At 48.2% G+C, this 13,137-nt stretch overlaps 1 protein-coding gene across 1 annotated transcript; it reads left to right on the forward strand.

Annotated features, from left to right (window-relative positions):
* The first annotated feature begins 3,059 nt into the window (after window positions 1-3,059).
* LOC116519269 (SH2 domain-containing protein 7-like) lies at window positions 3,060-10,056 on the forward strand. Its single transcript, XM_032233108.1, has 6 exons — window positions 3,060-3,220; window positions 4,002-4,091; window positions 5,353-5,515; window positions 6,896-7,087; window positions 8,074-8,997; window positions 10,006-10,056. The coding sequence occupies exons 1-6, from the start codon at window positions 3,060-3,062 to the stop codon at window positions 10,054-10,056; spliced, it is 1,581 nt and encodes a 526-aa protein (XP_032088999.1).
* Window positions 10,057-13,137: the final 3,081 nt, after the last annotated feature.

A 13,137-nucleotide genomic window follows, 5' to 3' on the forward strand; every position in this document is an offset into this window, starting at 1 on the left:
ACTTTAATGTCAGAATGACACAGTTGGAAGGGACCTTGTAGGTCATCTAGTCCAACCCCCTGCCCAAGCAGATCCTACACTATTTCTGACAAATGGCAGTCCAACCTTTTCTTGAAAGCTTCTTGAAACCAACTTCCATTGGTTCCATTATTCTCATTGTCAGAAAATATCTCCCTATTTCCAGGTTGAATCTCTCCTTGGTCAGTTTCCATCCATTCTTCCTTGTCTGGCCTTCAAGTGCTTTGGGAAATAGCTTGACCCCCCTCCTCTCTGTGGCAGCCCCTCAAATATTGAAAGATGCTTTCCTGTCTCCCCTGGTCCTTCTCTTCCCTAGACTAGCCAGGCCCAGTTCCTGCAACCATTCATTGTATGTTTTAGCCTCCAGATCTGTGATCATCTTAGATAGATTGAGTTGGAAGGGACCTTGTAGGTCATCTAGTCCAACCCCCTGCCCAAGCAGACCCTACACTATTTCTGACAAATGGCAGTCTAATCTTTTCTTGAAAGCTTCTTGAAACCAACTTCCATTGGTTCCATTATTCTCACTGTCAGAAGATTTCTCCCTATTTCCAGGTTGAATCTCTCCTTGGTCAGTTTCCATCCATTCTTCCTTGTCTGGCCTTCAAGTGCTTTGGAAAATAGCTTGACCCCCCCCTCCTCTCTGTGGCAGCCCCTCAAATATTGGAAGATGCTTTCCTGTCTCCCCTGGACCTTCTCTTCCCTAGACCAGCCATGCCCAGTTCCTGCAACCATTCATCGTTATGTTTTAGCCTCCAGTCCCCTCATTGTCTTGGTTACTCTTCTCTGCACTCTTTACAGAGTCTCAACATCTCTTTTTATAGCGTGGTGACCAAAACAGGATGCAATACTCTAGGTATGGTCTTACCAAGGCTTTATAAAGTGGCATTTACTTTAAGAGATAGACTAGAATGAGCTGGGAAGGGACCTTGGAGGTCTTCTAGTCCAGCCCCCTGCTCAAGCAGGAGAACCTGCACCGTTTTAGACAAGTGGACGTCAACTCCCAGGATTCCCCCAGCCGGTGATGGAGTTGAAATCCACACCACTTAAAGTTGCCAAGCTGAAGAAACATCTAAATTGTCCCAGGACTAAAAAAAAATAGTCCGTTGGAAAGCGAGTTCAGCTCATTCCATCTACAGGAACTTGCGCAGAGTCTGCAACATTTACATAATTTCCACTTTCTTTTGTTTGAGGTGTGGATGGCTTTGAATGTAAAATAATGCCGTTCACCTAACAGGCACACATTTGCATTTTCCCCTAGGAACGGGTGGGGTTATAATTTGCATGGTTTTCCACTGCCCTGCCAGTGAGGGAGGGGAGGAAGAGGAGGAAGAGGAGGAACTGAGGGAGGGGGTTGCGATCCCTTCAGGGTTGCCCTTAATGAGAATTGAGGTGGTTTTTGATGGTAGGTGAGAATGACCTTGGAGGCAGGAGGAAGAGCTGCAGACTAGGCAGTGGGTAGAGAAGAGGCAGCTGAGCCCACTGGAGGACAAGGGGTGTGGGAAGCATCTCCCTGCTTTTCCACGGAGTAAAAGGAAAGGAGAAATATTTGCAGAGGATTCGGTTAATGTAACCTGGCAGTTAAGATGATTGGACTTGGCCAGAGATTGCCAAGCATCCACTGTTGGTTCCGTGACCCGTCAAAAGCGCGGAGGACAAAATCGCGCTCGACGAAAGCGCGCATGTGACGTCATCACAGCGCGACGAAAAAAATTAAAAATTGAAATAAAATTAAAATTAAACCAAGCCGATTCACATAAAGGTAAGGGTTAGGTTTAGGTTTAGGTTTAGGGTTAGGGTTAGGGTTAGGTTAAGGGTTAGGGTTAGGTTTAGAGCGTTAGCGTTAGGTTTAGCGTTAGGTTAAGGGTTAGCGTTAGGTTTAGCGTTACATTAACGGTTAAGTTTAGGGTTAGATTTAGGGTTAGGTTAAGGGTTAGGTTTGGGGGGGTTAGGGTAAGGTTTTAGCTTTATTTTTACATTTTTTGATCACAGCACGATGTTTTCGTCGCGCTGTGATGACGTCAAATGCGCACTTTCGTCGAGCGCGATTTTGTCCTCCGCGCTTTTGTGGTTGGAACCGTTGGTTCTCTTTAGCATCCTGGTACAACGGTGGAAGGCGCCCGAGCCAAAGTCAAAGCAGCAATATAGGGTTCAGATGCCATGCGCCCATCTAGAGGATGTGACCCCAAAAAGGAAGATAGTGGCTGTGATGCTGAGGATGAAGGACAGCTTAGTGCAGGAATAATGCATGTTGGCTACTTAAAGATGCCTGGACTTCAACTCTCAGAATTCCCCACCTCCCTTTCTTCTTTCCCTCCCTCCCTCTTTCCCTCCCTTTTCTTCATTCCTTCTTTCCCTCATTCCCTCCCTCCTTTCTTCGTTTCTTTCCTTCTTTCCTCCCTCCTTTCCTCCTTTCCTTCCTTCCTCCCTTTCCTTCCTTCCTTCCCTTCTTCCCCTTTTCTTTTCTTTCCCTCTTCCCTTTCCTTCTTTCCCCTCCTCCCTTCCCTTCTCTTCCCTTTCCAATTTCTACCTGATAATACAGGACAAAGTCCAGTGGTGGGATTCAAATCATTTAACCACCGGTTCTCTGCCCTAATGATTTCTTCCAGCAACCAGTTTGCCAAGCTGCTCAGAAAGTTAACAACCAGTTCTCCCGAAGTGGGGGCGAACTGGCTGAATCCCACCACTGGGACAAACCCACCTTATGGCTACAAGGTTAAAAGCCTGTTAATAGCCATAACCATACATCCAAAGTAGAATTAATCCCAATCAGTCTCTGATTGGGTGGAAAAAAAGACGCTCCCTTTTGGGGCAGTTTGAGGCAAGCCAGGTTCTCTTGTCTGGTCCCAAGCCAAGTTGTCAACTCTGCAAATAAGGACATCTCATCTGATGAATGCCTTCAGCCATCCAGGAAGGCCGGTGAAGCATAATAAGCAAATGAGTGTTTTGGGAAGCTGTAAAAAAAAAAAAAAGAAGAAGAAGATACATATATATATATTTGGTTCCCTGGGGATATTCTGTGTCTCTTCTTGGAAGGCAGGATGCAGAATCACCTGGTGGGAGCTCCCTCCTCAGGAAGGGACCGGCAGCCTTCGGAGATGCTGAAGGAGCTGATCTTAAGATGGTTCCTGGAGACGCAGATTGCTCTTCTGCTGGAAGACGGCCAGATGCCAGAGTGGTTCCATGGGTCCCTGAGCAGACAGTAAGCGGACGACCCCTTTTCCGATCGAGAGAAAGCAGAAGGAAAGAAAAAGGAAGGAAGGAAGAAAAAGAAAGAAAGAAAGAAAGAGAGGGGGAGGGAGGGAGGAAGGAAAAAGGGGAGGAAAACAGGAAAGAAAGAAAGAAAGAGGAAGGAAGGAAGGAAGAGAAAGGAGGGAGGAAGGAAGGAAGGAAGGAAGGAAGGAAGGAAGGAAGGAAGGAAGGAAGGAAGGAAGGGAAAGGAGGAAGGAAGGAAGGGAAACAGAGGGAGGGAAGGAAGGAAGGAAGGAAGGGAAAGGAGGAAGGAAGGAAGGAAGGAAAGAAAACGGAGGGAGGGAAGGAAGGAAGGAAGGAAGGAAGGGAAAGGAGGAAGGAAGGAAGGGAAACAGAGGGAGGGAAGGAAGGAAGGAAGGAAGGGAAAGGAGGAAGGAAGGAAGGAAGGAAGGAAAGAAAACGGAGGGAGGGAAGGAAGGAAGGGAAAGGAGGAAGGAAGGAAGGAAGGAAGGAAAGAAAATGGAGGGAGGGAGGGAGGAAGGAAGGAAGGAAGGAAGGAAGGAAGGAAGGAAGGAGATTAAGGACAGATTTTCCCTCCTCCAGAAGAGGAGAGGTGGCGTGGAAGCCACATGTGGTTTAAGATTATGGAAGGTCCACCCTTGTAGAACTAGTATATCATTGCCAGCTTTTTTTAAAAAAAAAAAACCTTTGTTGTGTTGATCTTTGGAACGTCTTCATCACAGCTATATTTAAAACGTGAATCTTTTGTCAAAATTCCTCTCCTGTCTCAGGGAAACCGAGATGCTGCTGGAAAACAGAGAATGTGGGTGCTTCCTGATCAGGCTGAACGAAAAAGCCTTCAGCTACATCCTCTCTTACCGGTAAGTCCCGGCAGGTTCCTTTCTCCCACAGGTGAGAAAGGTCACCGTTCGTGGTGTGAGTTTCCCTTTTCCCAAATCCCCGTTGGGTTTGGTCTCTTTCTCCACACACCCCGGCGCTCTGAATTCAGTCCTCGAGAGGCCGTGAGGATGGACTGTGGGGCTTCCTCCAGGTCAGTCTTTCAGCTTTTGACCTGGGATTAAATGCCAGGGATTAAATTAGTATTGAAGAGAGGAACCAGGGCTGGGCAGATTCTAGTGATCTTTTCTAGAGTGGAAAGAACCAAACTGCTTGGGAAGGAAGGGAAGGGGGGTTTGCCTACTGTGCTGCGGGAAAGGGGGGGAGGGAGGAAAAAGGGAAGGGAAGGAAAACAGAAAAGGAAGGAAAAGAAAGAAAGGAGAGAGAGAGAGATGGAGGGAGGGTGGGAAAAAAGGGGAAGGAAAGGAAAACAGGAAAGAAAGAAAAAGAAAGGAAGGAAGAAAAAGAAAGAAAGAAAGAAAGAAAGAAAGAGGAAGGAAGGAAGGGAAAGGAAGAAGGAAGGAAGGAAGGAAGGAAGGAAGGAAGGAAGGAAGACAGATGGAGGGAAGGAAGGAAGGAGATTAAGGACTGATAGACAAATGAAGTATTGCGGTCACAAGAGATCAAACTGCTAGTAGCAACTGAACAGAACCTATGATCCAAAGCAACCTTCACAAAAATATATATATTACCAGCAGGAAACTTCCATTTCTGGCTTCACTGCATCTCTAGAAGCCACAGGTTGGTGCCAAATGTAGCCCAGGGTGCCCAAACTCAGCTTGTTCGTGCCGTCCTGTCCTTCAGGACAACACCATCATGGCATGAGGCTGCCCAGTTCAGGGGCTGAATTTGCAATCCCCTTGAGTATTCAGGATAGCTGGGGGTGGGGGAGAGGCAGGAGGAAGAGCTGGGCTGTCCTCTCTCTCTGTGTGTGTGTGTGTGTGTGTGTGTGTGTGTGTGTGTGTGTCTCTCCCCCCCACTCCCCACCCCACCTGGGACTTGACGTGGCACCTGGGCAAGAGGAGAGAGAGAGAGAGGCAAATGAAAGGCGGGACCTAGGCAGACCAGAGAAGGAACGATGCTGCCACCTGGGTGATCTGGAATTAGACTGGAAATTCCACTTGGCTTCCCTGGGGAGTTTAAGGACTCTTCGTTTTCCTTCGGGGAGTGGAGAAAAGAACCAGAGGAGGCCGCGGGTTGCCCTCACCCTCCTGCTCCTCCGATGGCCAGCTTTTTGACTTTCAGAGGGAAGGATCGCTGCCGTCATTTTGTCATCTCCTACCGCAGCGGGAAGTACATTGTAGCCGGAGACACTCAGGAGCATCTGAACTTGGCTGAACTCATCAGCTACTACCAGAGGTCCGAAATTCAGCCGTTTGGAGAAAACCTCACATCGGCCTGTCCCAAGGTGAGTCGGATTGCCGAAACCATAGATCAGTGTTTCCCAACCTTGGCAACTTGAAGATGTCCGGACTTCAACTCCCAGAATTCCCCAGCCAGCGATTCGCTGGCTGGGGAATTCTGGGAGTTGAAGTCCGGACATCTTCAAGTTGCCAAGGTTGGGAAACACTGTGCATAGATCCAACCCATTTGAGCAAACGTAAACTATTATCCTGTGGTTTCACTGCATTTAAGAGGCACGGTGGTGCAATGGTTAGAATGCAGTACTGCAGGCCTGCTTCTGCCAGCTGCCTGCAATTTGGCAGTTCAGATCCCACCAGGCTCAAGGTTGACTTCCGTCCTTCCGAGGTGGGTCAAACAAGGACCCAGATTGTTGGGGGGGCAAGAGGCTGACTCTGTAAATGCTTAGAGAGGGCTGTCACGCACTGTGAAGCGGTATATAAGTCTAAGTGCAATTGCTATTGCAGGCTAACTCACTGCCCACTGTCAGAAGTTCGATCTTGACCAGGCTCAAGGTTGACTCAGCCTCCCGTCCTTCCGAGGTGGGTCAAATGAGGACCCAGATTGTTGGGGGGCAAGAGGCTGACTCTGTAAACTGCTTAGAGAGGGCTGTAAAAGCACTATGAAGCGGTATATAAGTCTATGGGCTATTGTACACCTTCCTTCCTTCCCTTCCTTCCCTCCCTCCCTGTGGATAGAATGCAGCATTGCAGGCTGACTCTGCCCAAAAGTCTGGAGTTCGATCCTGACTGGCTCAAGGCTCAAGTCTAAGTGCTAGTGCTATTTAGCTAAGTGTCCCTATCTTACCACCCAGCCTATCCTAAAGGGTTGCAATCAGTAGAAGACCCTCTCTTGAGGCTTCCTAAAACAGCCAGAGATATCCTTCTTTATCCAAGAATGTCATCATCATTTTAGCGTCACGGGGTACAGTGGTACTTCGATACTTATTTTTAATTGGTTCTGAGAGGCGTGATGAAATTTTCCCCATGAGGAATAACATAGTGACTCACAAAGCAGCCAACCCCCAAGAAATTCCAGCTTGTGTGTTGAGTACCAAACAATGAGTACTGGGACAAATTTTTCACATCAAAATGCGTTGAGTACCAACTTCGAAGAGTTTCAACGAGAGCAGTTGGGTACCAAGATGCCACTTTAGTTTCCTTAGAGCTGAAATTCATATTTCTGAATTGCTGTTGACGTACTGCTATATTTGTAGCTTTCGAAACCTTTCTTTTTTTAAAGGTTGGGATGGTATTTTGGGTTCGTGGTCTCTGGGCTGCCCAAAGAATTTGAAGTAAGACGTTATCTAGACCTTACATGCATTTCTAAGTTAGCGGGAACGGTCCATCATGCTGTATCTTCTCCCACGTTCTTTCCATTTTCATAGCCGGAGGAGAAAAGCATATATGATGAAATATCTTCAGACCGAAGTTCCAAGGCAGACGTTCCAACGCTGAGCAGGAACCCATCTGCCGATTCGCTGGTTACCCGGAGTCATTTCGCCAATCAGCCAGGACATCCAAAGATTCCACTTCAGGAAGTGCAGAAGTCTCTTTCCAAAGAACGTCAAAATTCAAAGGTAGGTTGATTAATTAGCGATTAATTATGACATCTCTGATGTTCCTCCCTGTTTGAGGTGGTATGTCTTTCAAGACTGGTTGCTGAAACTCAGCAACGGGAAAAGTTTATATTCTTTTCTTGTCAGTCAGAAGGTTCAACCAAGAAGTTATAGAGCAAAATGACATTATAGAGCAGTGTTTCTCAACCTTGGCAACTTGAAGATGTCCGGACTTCAACTCCCAGATCCTCACCATGTAACTCCTGATGAGATCTTCAGAAGAAGCGAAGTTCCATGGTGGCATTCACCATTGCAAGATGCAACATTTGGGGGCATTGATTTAAAATATCCTCAGCCTACTCGCTCGACGGAAGCAATAGGAATTCATGGGTTGTTCTCAACTCAACAATATGGCAGCCTTGAGGAGGCTGCCGAGGGGTGGAGAAAACCATTTTCCGAAGGGGGAAGGAATTGGTAGCGATTAATTATGACATCTCTGATGTTCCTCCCTGTTTGAGGTGGTGGTATGTCTTTCAAGACTGGTTGCTGAAACTCAGCAACGGGAAAAGTTTATATTCTTTTCTTGTCAGTCAGAAGGTTCAACCAAGAAGTTATAGAGCAAAATGACATTATAGAGCAGTGTTTCTCAACCTTGGCAACTTGAAGATGTCCGGACTTCAACTGCCAGAATTCCCCAGCCAGCATTCGCTGGCTGGGGAATTCTGGGAGTTGAAGTCCGGACATCTTCAAGTTGCCAAGGTTGAGAAACACTGTTATAGAGCATTGCGCACCAGAACAACTAGACACAAGGAGAGTTTTTCCCCACACGTCACCACTCTGCCAAACAACTAATTCCCACAAGAGCTTACACACCGAAGACAAATTCCTTGTGTGTCCAATCACCCTTGGCCAAGAAAGGATTCTAATAAAGGAGGAAGAATTCTAAGAAGTAGACGTTCTCCTCTGCATACTCTCCTTTTTTCCCTTCCTTGCTTTACCCAACACAGGAGGACCCAGACGCAGCTCCACCTATACCAGACAGATCCCGCTTGCTGGAGTCCCTGTCTTTGGAGGAAGAAGTTGGATGTGAAGGAACCATTTATTCAGCTGTGAAGAAGCCTCCTTCAGATCAAAGGAGCTTGGGGAAGTCAAAAGAGGGGGGCAGAAATTTTGGGGACACAAAGGAACCTGTAGGACTGGGCCAAGGTCATTCCTCTCCTTCCCAAAGGAAAACAGGAAGCGTCTTTGGATCGGCCAAGCAATCAGACACACCATTCACCGTGAAAGTGAATCCGGCAGAGGCCGCTCAACCAGAAATAATTTACACTAGGGTTGCCTTTGACCAACCCAAAAACTCTTGGATATCTCCGGAGCCCCACAGTTGTCCGCCCGCCTTTCCATCGGCCAAGAAATCAGCCGTTCCTAATTGCCCGCCTTCAAAGTTATCTCCTACGTTGCTGAAGAAATCCAAAAATTCCATGCCCTTCCATGCCTCTTCTCTTGGGATCAACCCAAAGCCGCTGGGCAGCAAAGAACACGGGCAACTAAACCAAGCCAGATCCTTGTTTGAACTTCCAAAGGAACGTGTGGATGAGAAGTCCTTTCAGCCGAAAAACCAGCCGCCTGCCTTATGGACAGACAACCCAGCTAATACTCTGGAATCGTTCAGGTGGGCAAAAAGTATCTTCCATGGTTCAGAAAAGGCTCTGAAGTCTTCCCTGAGCGGGTGCCCAGGGTCTTATGATCAAATCTCCACAAAGTTTGGCCAGGTCTCCAAGAGTCAGATCAACCCCGAGAGCCCATATGAAAAAATAGCTGACCCTTACTCTGCACGGTCCGCAACCAAAAGCCAAGCTGAGCCTCTGGAGGATCCCTACGAGCAAATCCCCTACCTGCCCGGGAGAAGAACAGAAGGGAAGGCCACCCAAAAGGTACTGTAACCTTCAACGTTCACCCCATAGGAAGGGGAAGCGGCTTACTAACAGGAGACGTCGAGGTGGTACAGAATAGGGGGCCAATCCTGAGGATGAGTCTTCTTCGGTTTCAGAGAAGTCGGGGAGCAAAGTAGGGGGTGATAGTAGGGGATGATGGGTGTGGTCAATTAAAAGGAAAGGCTATCTAGATTTAACATCCAAAATCCAGGAAGGGGAGGGGAGGGAGGGAGGGAAGGAGGGAGGGAGGGAGGGAGGAAGGAAGGAAGGAAGGAAGGAAGGAAGGAAGGAAGGAAGGAGAGGGAGAGGGAAGTGTAGATGGATGGGTCAGTGGATGGATGGATGGATGGATGGAAGGAGGGAGGGAGGGAGAGAGAGGGAAAGGGAAGGGTAGATGGATGGGTCAGTGGATGGAAGGAAGGAAGGAAGGAAGGCAACAAGGAGGGAGGGAAGAGAGGGATAGAGAAGGGGAGATGGATGGGTCAGTGGATGGATGGATGGAAGGAAGGAAGGAAGGAAGGAAGGAGGGAGGGAGGGAGGAGAGGGATAGAGAAGGGGAGATGGATGGGTCAGTGGATGGATGGAAGGAAGATGAAGGAAGGAAGGAAGGAAGGAAGGAAGGAAGGAAAGAAGGAAGGAAAGGTGAATGGAAGGGTGGGTGGGTGGAAGGAAGGGTGGGTGGTGGGTGGGTGGGTGGGTGGGTGGATGGATGGATGGGTGGGTGGGTGGGTGAATGGATGGATGGGTAAATGGAAGGAAGGAAGGAAGGAAGGAAGGAAGGAAGGAAGGAAGGAAGGGTGAATGGACAGATGGATGGACCAATGGAGAGAGATAGAATCCCCTGATTTTGAAAAAACAAAACCATACAACATCCAAGCACATGGAGAGCCTCCCAGCCAGTAACCTTCACGGTTTTCACCCAACCAGGAGTGTCCAGAACTGCATTTTCTGGGAAGGGTCTTTCTGAAATGACCCCCCTGATCTCCATCCCTCTATTTCCCCCGGCAGAGTGAGAAGCCCAGGAGGTTCCTCTTCACAGAGAAGAAGGCCAAATCCTGAAGGCACCGATTTGAAGGCGCCTTCCAACCCAAACTCTCTTCCCAAGGCCGCCGCTCAAAGACCAGAGGCAAAGTTGCGACGGGAAACAACCCACCAGGATGTCTCAGCCCCCCATTTCTGACTGGAAGCCACGCCCGGCCTTTGGGTCACTTCTGCCTGCCTGCCTGCCTGCCTGCCTGCCTGCCTGCCTGCCTGCCTTCCAGGGGCCACCATACCCCTTGGCTGCCTCTTGAGGGGAGCTTGGAGGTCGAACGCAGGTTGTGTAGAGAAGCAAAGACGGCGGAGAGGAGTATGGATTGGATGAGGCCCCCAAGGGTTGTACAAGAACTGTAGTCCTCGACTTACAACCACAATTGAGCCCCACATTTCTGTGGCCGGGTTAAGTGAGTTCTATGACCTTCCTTGCCACCGTTGTTAAGGGAATCACTGCAGTTGTTAAGTGAGTCACACAGTTGTTAGTTCAATCTGGCTTCCCCATTGATCTTGTCCATCAGGTCGCTAAAGGGGATCACGTGACCCCCGGGGAGACTGCGATCGTCATAAATATGAGTCCGTTGCCAAATCAGTGACACACACACACACCCCATGGGATGCTGCAAAAGTCCTAAGTGTGAAAAACAATCATAAGTCACTTTTTCCGGTGCCAGTCTCTCTCCCTACTCTCTCTCTCCCTCCCTCCCTACTGTATTTCTCTCTCTCTATCCTTCTCTATCCCTCTATCTACCTACCTACTTTTAAAAAACATTTGCCTCTTCAAAACCTTGGTGCGTCTTATACCCCGGTGTGTCTTATACTCCGAAAAATACGGTAAATCCTCAATATATTATAAACTTAGGGAAATCATGTTAATAAGAATGTGAAAGACGTGGCACAGAGAGGTTTGCACCCAGACAACACACTGCATAAGGAAAGATGGAACCTTTATTTTTGTAACTAAAAAATAATAAAACTCTTTAAAAAAAAAGAAAAACATCAGTGGCGACGAAGGTCGTAAAACCGAGAGCGACTCGTCCAAATCCCTGCCTTGCTTAGCAACGGAAGTTCTGATCCCCGATTGTGGCCGTAAATCGAGGACTATCCTTCTTGGATAAGTTGGGAAGGGGAGAAGGTTTAGGGGTGAATTTTCCCAGGAACTGATTCGTTTCCTAGAACCGTAAAAAAGGGGAATTATGGCTCTCGCAATATGGAGGACAATTCTATAGCAATAGCAATAGCAGTTAGACTTATATACCGCTTCATAGGGCTTTCAGCCCTCTCTAAGCGGTTTACAGAGTCAGCATATATCGCCCCCACAGTCTGGGTCCTCATTTCACCCACCTCGGAAGGGTGGAAGGCTGAGTCAACCTTGAGCCGGTGAGATTTGAACAGCCGAACTGCAGAACTGCAGTCAGCTGAAGTAGCCTGCAGTGCTGCATTTAACCACTGCGCCACCTCGGCTCTTCCATTCCTCCTTTCCCTTGTAATGTTCTTTGAGACCCAATGAAACAGAAATCCTCTCTCCGCAGTCTTTGGGGTGGGAGTCTTCTCAGAAGGCAAAATAAATCTTTTTGGGGGGGGGTGTTTTGTCCTTGACTTCCCCCTCTGCACTGTCTGGTTTGCCCCCATCCTCTTCGCCCTGACATTGAAGGGAGATTAATCAGAAGAAAAGCAAAAAAGATTTTATTCCGTGTTTTTTTTTAAGCAAAAAAGAATGCTTGCTTTAAAAAAAACAAATGAAAACATCCCTAATGGCTCGATTCGTTTCCATCACTGCAGGGTGAACAAAGGGCTATTCGGAAGCCCCATCTTTTTTTTCCACCCATCCCTTTCATTAGGGAAATTGACTTCCCCGTCCTGCTTTTAAGGCTTTCCGAGCGAAGTCAATAATCTCGGTTTCGCTATTTACCTACTTCCAAGTAAACGGATGCAAAACTTGCCTGTTGACACGACGGGCTTCTGACTGGTTGAATCGGAATTTGTTGGGCTTTACAAAATGGAAACAGCCGCTGTGGTTAGTAAAAGTACTTTCTTGCCTGGTCCATAACTGGGACCAGAATTCCCAGTTGCTAAACAAGTTGGGTCAATTTTATGACCTTTTTTTTTTGGCCACAGTTGTTAATAGCACTAGCAACAGCAGTTAGACTTATATACCACTTTATGGTTCTTTTACAGCCCTCTCTAAGCGGTTTATAGAGTCAGCGTTTTGCCCCCAACAATCTGGGTCCTCATTTGACCCACCTCGGAAGGATGGGAGGCTGAGTCAACCTTGAGCCTGGTGAGAATTGAACTGATGGCAGTAGGCAGAGTTAGCCTGCAATACTGCATTCTAGCCACAAGGAAGGAAGGAAGGAAGGAAGGAAGGAAGGAAGGAAGGAAGGAGGGAGGGAGGGAGGGAGGGAGGGAGGGAGGGAGGGAGGGAGGGAGGGAGGGGAGGAAGGAAGGGACTAGCAATAGCCCTTATATACTGATTCACAGTACTTTTACAGCCCTCTCTAAGTGGTTTACAGAGTCAGCCTTTTGCCCCCAACAATCTGGGTCCTCATTTGACCCACCTCGGAAGGATGGGAGGCTGAGTCAACCTTGAGCCTGGTGAGAATTGAACTGATGGCAGTAGGCAGAGTTAGCCTGCAATACTGCATTCTAGCCACAAGGAAGGAAGGAAGGAAGGAAGGAAGGAAGGAAGGAAGGAAGGAAGGAAGGAAGGAGGGAGGGAGGGAGGGAGGGAGGGAGGGAGGGAGGGAGGGGAGGGGAGGAAGGAAGGGACTAGCAATAGCCCTTATATACTGATTCACAGTACTTTTACAGCCCTCTCTAAGTGGTTTACAGAGTCAGCCTTTTGCCCCCAACAATCTGGGTCCTCATTTGACCCACCTCGGAAGGATGGGAGGCTGAGTCAACCTTGAGCCAGTCAGGATCGAACTCCAGACTGTGGGCAGAGTCAGCCTGCAATGCTGCATTCTATCCACAGGGAGGGAAGGAAGGAAGGAAGGGAAGGAAGGAAGGTGTACAATAGCCCATAGACTTATATACCGCTTCATAGTGCTTTTACAGCCCCCTCTAAGCAGTTTACAGGGTCAGCCTCTTTGCCCCCAACAATCTGGG

Source organism: Thamnophis elegans, chromosome 16 (genome assembly GCF_009769535.1).
Source record: "Thamnophis elegans isolate rThaEle1 chromosome 16, rThaEle1.pri, whole genome shotgun sequence".
NCBI lineage: Eukaryota > Metazoa > Chordata > Lepidosauria > Squamata > Colubridae > Thamnophis > Thamnophis elegans.